We start from the raw sequence: 8,509 nt of genomic DNA, 5'->3' as shown, positions 1-8,509 counted from the left end.
AAAAATTTGAATAATTATGCCGTCAATAACCTATTAAAAAGTATTAAATTCTAACAAATATTTAAATTAAAAATAATTAAGAAAACTAAAATTCTATAATTATGAAAAAAGATATTAAGAAAACTAAAATTCTATAATTATAAAAAAAAGATATTCTAACGTATCTTTTTAAAATAAGATATTTCGAAATAAAAATGTTAATATCACTCTTCTATAGTTCTATATATATTATTATTTTTTTTTGAAATGATTTTATAGTTCTATATAAGTATGGTCCCTTTCAAAAAATAAACATAAAATGTATTGGCATAAAATAAAAAAGAACTCTTTAGTCTATTTTTTAAAAAACGAAAAATAAAAGCTTTAATAGGCTGTTAACTTCTCCTCCAAGGAGTGTGACTCTCCACACTGGTTTGACGCTTTTCGCTACCGAGACCCCAATGAACGGTGGGGGTAACGCGCCGCCGTCTCCCGCGGCTAATGGCGGAGAGTTTCTACTCTCTTTGCTTCAAAAGACCCCTCCTGACCATCTTCATCATAATCAGCATCACCAACCCCAAACACCTCAGCAACCGCAGCAGCAATCTCTGCCCGTTGATCCTGCCGTCGCAGCAGTCGGCCCCAGTCTTCCTTTTCCCCCACAGATTTGGCAATCCGGTGGTCAGGATCTTCTCCACCAGCATCAGTGGCCGGTCCACTCTCTCGCTCCTCCTTTTAGCCCTAATGGCTTTCTAGGGTTTCCCCATAACTATTTCTCCCCTGGAGTGAACCAATATATGGGAAATCAAGTACCTGCGAATCTCGGCGATGATTTAAGGAGGTTAGGGTTTTCGAGTGGGATGAATTCGAGCCCAAATTCGAATTCGATTCATGGTCTTCCTCAGCAAAAGCAACAGTTGGAGCACAAGCTGAAGTTTGGATCTTTCAACAGTGAAATTCAAGGGAGTGTTGGCTTATCTAACGTGGATGCTTCGATGGTTACTTCCAATTTTAACAACGAGTTGGATAGGAATCAACAATTGAGTTCGAATGGATTTCGTCATGGGAATTATGAGGCACTGGAGCAAGAACGGAGAATCAGTGGTGGCAGCAGCGGAGGAAGCTTGGGAAAGCAGCATCACGGGGTTACTCCTCCGCCTGGGTTTCCAAGCAAGCCGAGAGGAGGAAGTAGGGATCAGGGGAATAGGAGGTCCTTAAACCACAATGTTGATAGGGAAAGGATTGGTTTTGGTGAACATACGAGCAATAGGGATGTTTCAGGTGAGGATATTAGAACTCGAGGTAATGGGTCTAATGGATTTGGAATTGGGATTGGGGCGCAGCTTGATCATCATGGACCACCGTCTGGCACTAGTCTTCGTTTAGTTTCGACTCCAGCGGTTAGAGAATCCTTCATCTCTATGGAGAGTCAGGCAATTGAGGTTGGGGCTGGTGATGGACAGAGAAAGGGACAGGCTCCTGCACATGACAGAAGTGGCCATGAAATGGACGACATTGGCCAACGGCTTGTTGATTCATTATTGATTGAGGATGAATCTGATGACAAGAATGAAGCGAAACAGCGTCAAAATGCTCGCGAGAAGGTCAGTTCTTTTTTTTTTTTTTTCAAATACAGATCTTGCTCCTTATTTCTTTCCCAAATGATTGTTTGAAAATTGTGGCAAGATGTTAGCTTTTACCTATTAGGCATTGGTGTAAGTATATAATTTATGCGGATTTGGAGATGTTTGCTATTGGATATTTGAATGTATGATGATGTAGCTATCGAATTGTTTTCTTATATGTTAACTTGTAAAAGGAATTTCGAAGGCATAAGGTTATAGTAATATTTTCATCAACTTTGTTTCGCTAAATTTACAATATACTTTTTTTTTTTTGTTAAATTAAAACTAAATAAAAACCCTTCAATTTAGTTTATAATTACATGTAATCTTAACATTAAATAAAGAAGAAAAGGCAATACTTTCGTCAATATCCAAACTTTTTTTTTTAAAAAAGTAAATGATAATAATTTATAACGCAAGGTATTTTTGTGTTATACTATACAATCAGATATAATCCATACTTTGAGGGTATTTTTGTTTTTGTTTGCTTAAATTTGGCCAACATTTTGATTCAGGGGCCTGTTTACTTATGATTTGAACTTTGAGGGGTGGGGGAAATTTGTAATTGATATACCAAGTGAAAATTGACTTATTTAGTCAAAATAGAAATAAATTTTTGTTATTATATGGACAAAGGACATTTCTTTGCTTCTGTTGTGTTGTAACTTGACATTAAGTTCTTACCTTTTGCCATTAGGAATCAAGGTCAGATAGCCGAGGGCAGCGGCTGCTTAACCAAAGAATGAGAAACTACAAGCGTCAAATGCGATGTCGTAGTGACATAGACAGGCTAAATGGCCATTTTCTTGCCATTTTTGAGTCGCTTATACCTGCTGAGGAAGAAAAGGCCAAGCAGAAGCAATTGCTTGCACTATTGGAGAAGTTGATAATAAAAGAGTGGCCCAAAGCTCGGCTTTATCTTTATGGATCATGTGCCAACTCCTTTGGAGTTTCCAAAAGTGACGTTGATCTCTGCTTAGCAATTGAGGAACCTGATATCAACAAGGCTGAAGTTATATTAAAATTGGCAGATATCTTGCAATCGGACAGTCTTCAGAATGTGCAGGTGAATAACAATGCTTGACCCTTTACGCCAAAATTAGTATATGATTTCTTTGCCTTCTAGTTGAAGTTTTCTGTTGAGCATCCTTATATTGGATGTAAAATTTGCTTAATGAACATCTGACAGCAATATAATGTCCAGATGCAGATCTCCAGTCAATCTATCATTCCTTGTATATCTGAAGAGACACAGAACTATTTTTATTTTTTGCTTCCTATTTGATGAGAATTATCATTGGTTTATATCTTTATTGGGGCAATTTGTTTGTTCATTTAGATTACCTTTTTGTTTCCTTGTTAAATGGACTTATAACTTTAAGATGTTTTCAGGCGCTGACACGTGCCAGAGTTCCTATAGTAAAACTTAAGGATCCAGCAACGGGGATTTCCTGTGACATATGCATTAACAATGTTTTGGCTGTTGTCAACACAAGGTTGCTTGGTGATTATGCACGGATAGATGTGAGGTTGCGGCAATTGGCTTATATTGTGAAACATTGGGCCAAGTCAAGAGGAGTCAACGAAACATACCACGGAACCCTGTCTAGTTATGCGTAAGTTATATTTCGTAAACATTTGACGTCACAAACTTGCCTATATATTTTCAAGCAAGTGAGATTGTGGATGATTTTACACATTAAAGTTTTTTCCTGATTTCCTGATAAAAACTTTAGTTTGCTTCAGAAATAGCCGTGTATCTGGGTATGAGCTTACAATTGTCATTGGCCTTCTGTAATTTTGTTATCTTTTTTTTTTCTTTTTATTTCAGGTATGTTCTTATGTGCATCCACTTTTTACAACAGCGTAGACCAGCCATCCTTCCATGCTTACAGGTAGGCCTTCAAATCTGTGATGGTTCTGTTAATGTCTTTCCATGTTTTTGTCAAAATAGCATTTTGTGGCACTATACTAATTACTATCAGTTGATTTCCTTTTATTGCTGCCAAACCAAATCTTTAATGATAAGCACCATCTTGGATTTTCCAGAACCTCTCATTTGAAAGTTTCTGTTGCAGATATAAAATGTATCTTCTTTACTTCCGTTTATAATTTCAATGCAAAATATTGTCTTTCAGGGAATGAAGGCAACCTACTCTGTTACCGTAGACAATATTGAATGTGCTTACTTTGACCAAATCGAAAAGCTTCGAGATTTCGGGTCACATAACAGGGAAACAATTGGTCAACTTGTGTGGGGCTTTTTCAATTATTGGGCATACTGCCACGATTATACAGATTCTGTCATATCCGTGCGTTCAGGATGCATAATCAGGTGAGAAATAAAAGCTGAGACCTCTGACTTGATCGAATCCTTTGCTCCTTTAATATAAACTAAATCTTATTTACTTTGTTAACATGTTCAGCAAACGTGAAAAGGACTGGACAAGGAGAGTTGGCAATGATCGTCACTTGATATGCATAGAAGATCCTTTTGAGGTTTCTCACGATCTTGGTCGAGTTGTCGACAAGTTTAGCATAAGAGTTCTGAGGGAGGAGTTTGAACGTGCAGCTGAAATTATGCAGTATGACCCAAATCCCTGCGTGAAGCTCTTTGAACCATATATTCCTAGTAGTAGATTAGCTTGATTGGTTATTAACTTAAGATGTAATTATAGTAAATTCTATCCATTTTTCTCTTGTGCTATATATATCTAAAGCGCTTTAGGCTTGTTTCTCAAGACTTTTTCCGTCCCGTGTAAATTAAATGCGGGCAACAAACTTTTCGGTGGTATTTTTTTGATACCAATATGCAAATCTTGTGGTGAGAATGTAACCGTTTTTTTTGATGGAAGAGAAAGTAAAAGTTAGTGTGCATTATTCTCTCTCTCTTTCCCTTTCCTTTTACACGAATGGGTGCTCATATTCATAATATATATTTATATAAAATACAAGTCGCAAGCTTAAAAAAATTGTATAAAATACAAAATTATATAATTGTCAAATGAAAATACAGTAAAACATAGATTAATGGTGGTTTTGTGTTATCCCTTTATAATTTTGAGAAGAGAATTTGGCCATGTTCTGAATCACTTCAGCTTTCTTTTTCTTCCTTCTTTGAAACTTTAAAGAACGAGCTATATTGTGTAACTTTAGTAAATCAATATAAATTAGAGGTTGAAAAAAACATAGGTGGCGTTTGGTAACACTTTTTTAATCAGTTTTTTGTTTTTAAAAGTAGAAAAGTGAAAATATTTTTCAAAAACATGTTCTATAAAACTGTTTTTACTTTTCAATTTTATAATTAGAAATCAAAATTTTAAAAACAAAAACATTCACTTTCAATATTTTTTTAAACAATTTTTTTTCTTAATCAATCTTTTAGATTACGACCAGACCCGGACCCAAATACCCTCCCTACGGCCTTGGCGCTAAACCCGGTTTTTGACTTGAACCTGAATCCGACCCCGGCCCTAGACCCGACTTAAATAAAATCAAAAAATAAAAATAAAAATGAACTTTACAAAACACACTTTTGTTTTCTGTTTTTAAAATTGAAAAACAAAAGTGGTTATAGAACGCATTTTTGTTTTTAAAAAATAAATTTTTTAAAAATAAAAATTTTACTTTTATTTTGTGATTAAAAAATTAAAAAAACAAAAGTGTTACCAAACGACACCATAGTTTATTAAAATTGAACTGTTCTTCCATTTTGACATTATTCGAAGATCGGAGTGCAATTGTAACTTTGTAAGGGAAGTTGAGAATGCTCCAAAGATTAAATTAGCCTATTAGGGCAAGTTTAATGGAGGTACTATGTTTGGACTCACCTTTAATTATTTATGTAAAATATTTGTAAAAATCAGCCAATAAAAAATAAGAAAGAGAAAAATAATAATAAAAAAATAATAGCAAAACAACAACTATATATGTTACTTGTGTTTGAGTTTAAAACGTTAAATTTTACTAATATGAGACCACTATCCTCGCAGCTACCTTAGTAGCAACAACTATTGACGATGCTCTTATGCAAGATTTAATTAGTTTGGAATGAAGAATTTGAATATTATATAATGTTTATGTTGCGAAAATTTATTAATTACTACGCAAGTGCACGCAATCAAGTAGTATACTCACGCAAGTAAGGTCGAACCACAGGGAATTAAATTAATTACTACTAAACTATACTTATAATTCTATTTGGCAAATCAAAAGTATTTATGATTGAAAAAGGAAGAAAGAAATTCAAGAAACTTAAAGAAACAAGTGAATATTAATCAAGATGAGAGAATAGAGAGACGAATCCTGTTGTTAAGTTACCAATGTTAATGTCTAATTGCTAGTTTTCTCTTGAAGTGAATGACAGATTATAAATTAACCTAGCTCTTTTCAGATCTTCTAGGTTCTAAATCTCATGTTCTCTAATTAATCTCTTAATTAAACTAACATGAAATCAGCATTAAACAATAATCTAAATGTCACAAAGGCTATGTAAATACTTTCGTTTCACATCAAAACCTAGACTATCCAATTTTAGCATTCTCAATTCTCACTTTTCAGATTTCGAATTGAGATCATAAAACATGTAAAAGGTGATCAATCTTGCACATGGAAATTAAACACAAATATGAATAGTGTTCACAATCAAGATGGAGGAATGACAATTATTCATTAACTAGAAAAAACTTAAACAACATCCATCATTCTCCCTAAATAGGAGTTTAGTTCAAAACATCCATAATCAAATCCATAATTAACATTGAAACAGAAAATAGCATAGAAAAATTAAAGAGAAGAGAAAGAACTAGTTGAAGCAATTGATTCGGGTCGCCACAAGCCGCTCTTCTAGCCTCCTTCTTTGTTTCTAGGGTTCTAATTCTGAATACTCTCTATTTTTCACGAACCCTTGCTATTTAAACCAATTCTCATCTTCAAAATTCGTGAAATTACGAAATTGCCCAAAAATCCTGTCATAAGGGTCCCCGTCGCGACTGGCAAAGCCCCCGTCGCGACGGGGGTTCAGCTTCGAATCTCTTGAAAGTTTCTGTCAGTTCCCGTCGCGACTGGCAAATTCCCCGTCGCGACGGGAATAGGCAGCAACACCAATTTTGGTTTTTCTTCTCGATTCTTTCACCGTTTTTCCTCAATTCTTGTACATACTTTCTTTAAATGCCCGAGGACCTGAAACAAAAGAATCAAGCGTAATATAGCCCTAAAACTAGAAACAAAGAGTGAAAACTAACCGAAATATGACCCGAATCTTAGACTAATTTTAGCCTAACAAATTCCCCCAAACTAGATTCTTACTCGCCCTCGAGTAAGATGAATGCTACTAACTACTAACTACTAATTACGCTATCAGATAATCATAATACTACCGCCTCATGTGTTGTTCTCTTCTATTGCTCAAACTAGAATTTCAATTCTACCAACTCTAACAATTAATTTAGATGCTCGGTTTATAACACTATGTACAACTGCAAAAATTTATTCAAATGTGAAACATTGTTATAAAAGCTTTTCTCTTTCCAACAAGCCTACGTGTACCCCGATAACTCATAAGCTTGCATGCTTACCTTTCTCCACTAATGTTGACAGTATTCTTTGGAATCATTAGGTCTTTTCAAGGCTTTAGATAATATGGCTCAGATATTCAGGGATAGGCAAAAGTCAATTTTTGGCTCAAGATATCATAAGCACACAAACAGAACCCACAAGCTTCTTACTTTTCTTTTTCTAAGATCCCATAATATTCCCAGATTTACCAAGATTGATAGAAGACGTCTCTATTATTTTTCAACATCACTGAAATTTTTTTCTTTTTTTTTTCACACATATTTTTACTTTTTATTGTGTGTTTTTTTTTTTTTTTTCATATTTCATTCTTTTTTTCAGTGACATTGAATTACACAATTTTTTCTTCTTCTCAATCTTACAAGTTTTTCTCCCTCTCACTATTTCCTCACACTAAATGTTTCTCCTCCCCCAAACTAATTATGTAAATTATGATATCATGGATAACATGGTGAAGAAAAAAATTAATAGTGTGGTTGCAATTTTTCAAATCGATGGGTGAAAAACATAACAGGTTTAGGCTCAAAAGGTTAACTAGGGATACACATTATTACGGTAGGCTTGAAAGGCTCAAACTATCCAACAAATGCCTAAGTCATATTCCAATTGAACACTATCAAGGATTTCGTCTCAAAAGAATAAACATGCAAGTTCTAAGCTATCCTGTCAATCTTACCACAAACCATAGTAAAACAATTATAACAATTTTCACAGATTGAATATTTGCAGATAAACACAGGTTCCTAAGCATCTAAACTAATCCAAAGAGTTAACAGAATCAAGCACACAGTTATTTTACAATTTCAGATCACATCACACTAATCAGCAGTATACAATTATCGTCAAGCTTATTGCCATTCCTTAACTAAAACAGAAAAACTAAAACAGAAAAACTAAAATGCAGAAATTAAAGTGCAGAATTTAAAAATTTTAAATCTCTCCCCCCAAACTAAATATGACATTGTCCCCAATGTGTTAAAATAAAATTGTGGTTGAGAGATACTTACCTGAGCGCCACATCAACAAGCGGTTGACGCCCGTAATAAGCGTCATGCAAGACAACTTGAAAATTATTGTTGTACTCGCCTTCAAGCTTGGCAAGCGATGAGTTTGAACAAAAGTCAGCACCAACAACATAAGACTTTGGATGATGTGCTTGGGGAGAAGCCTTTGGTAACTCGAAGAGAATACAATATGGAGAATGCGGCATTAGTGGAAAATAAGGGTCCATTGGTGGTTCATAATATAGTGGTGTTGACAACCTCAAATCAACAACTACATTCTTCTACCACCAATGGCACCTCTTTCTTGCTTTTCTCAAATAACCTCTC

The 8,509-nt window shown here is 34.7% G+C and overlaps 1 protein-coding gene across 1 annotated transcript; it reads left to right on the top strand.

Annotated features, from left to right (window-relative positions):
* Positions 1–291: 291 nt before the first annotated feature.
* Positions 292–4,481, top strand: LOC115706636 (UTP:RNA uridylyltransferase 1). Its single transcript, XM_030634346.2, has 6 exons — positions 292–1,583; positions 2,302–2,670; positions 2,997–3,220; positions 3,436–3,499; positions 3,743–3,939; positions 4,031–4,481. Exons 1-6 carry the CDS (start codon positions 441–443, stop codon positions 4,251–4,253), a joined length of 2,220 nt encoding a protein of 739 aa, XP_030490206.2. The 5' UTR covers positions 292–440; the 3' UTR covers positions 4,254–4,481.
* Positions 4,482–8,509: the final 4,028 nt, after the last annotated feature.

Source organism: Cannabis sativa, chromosome 1, assembly GCF_029168945.1.
Source record: "Cannabis sativa cultivar Pink pepper isolate KNU-18-1 chromosome 1, ASM2916894v1, whole genome shotgun sequence".
Lineage (NCBI taxonomy): Eukaryota > Viridiplantae > Streptophyta > Magnoliopsida > Rosales > Cannabaceae > Cannabis > Cannabis sativa.
Note: the sequence above shows the minus strand (reverse complement) of the source record. Positions and strands in the feature narration are given on the sequence as shown.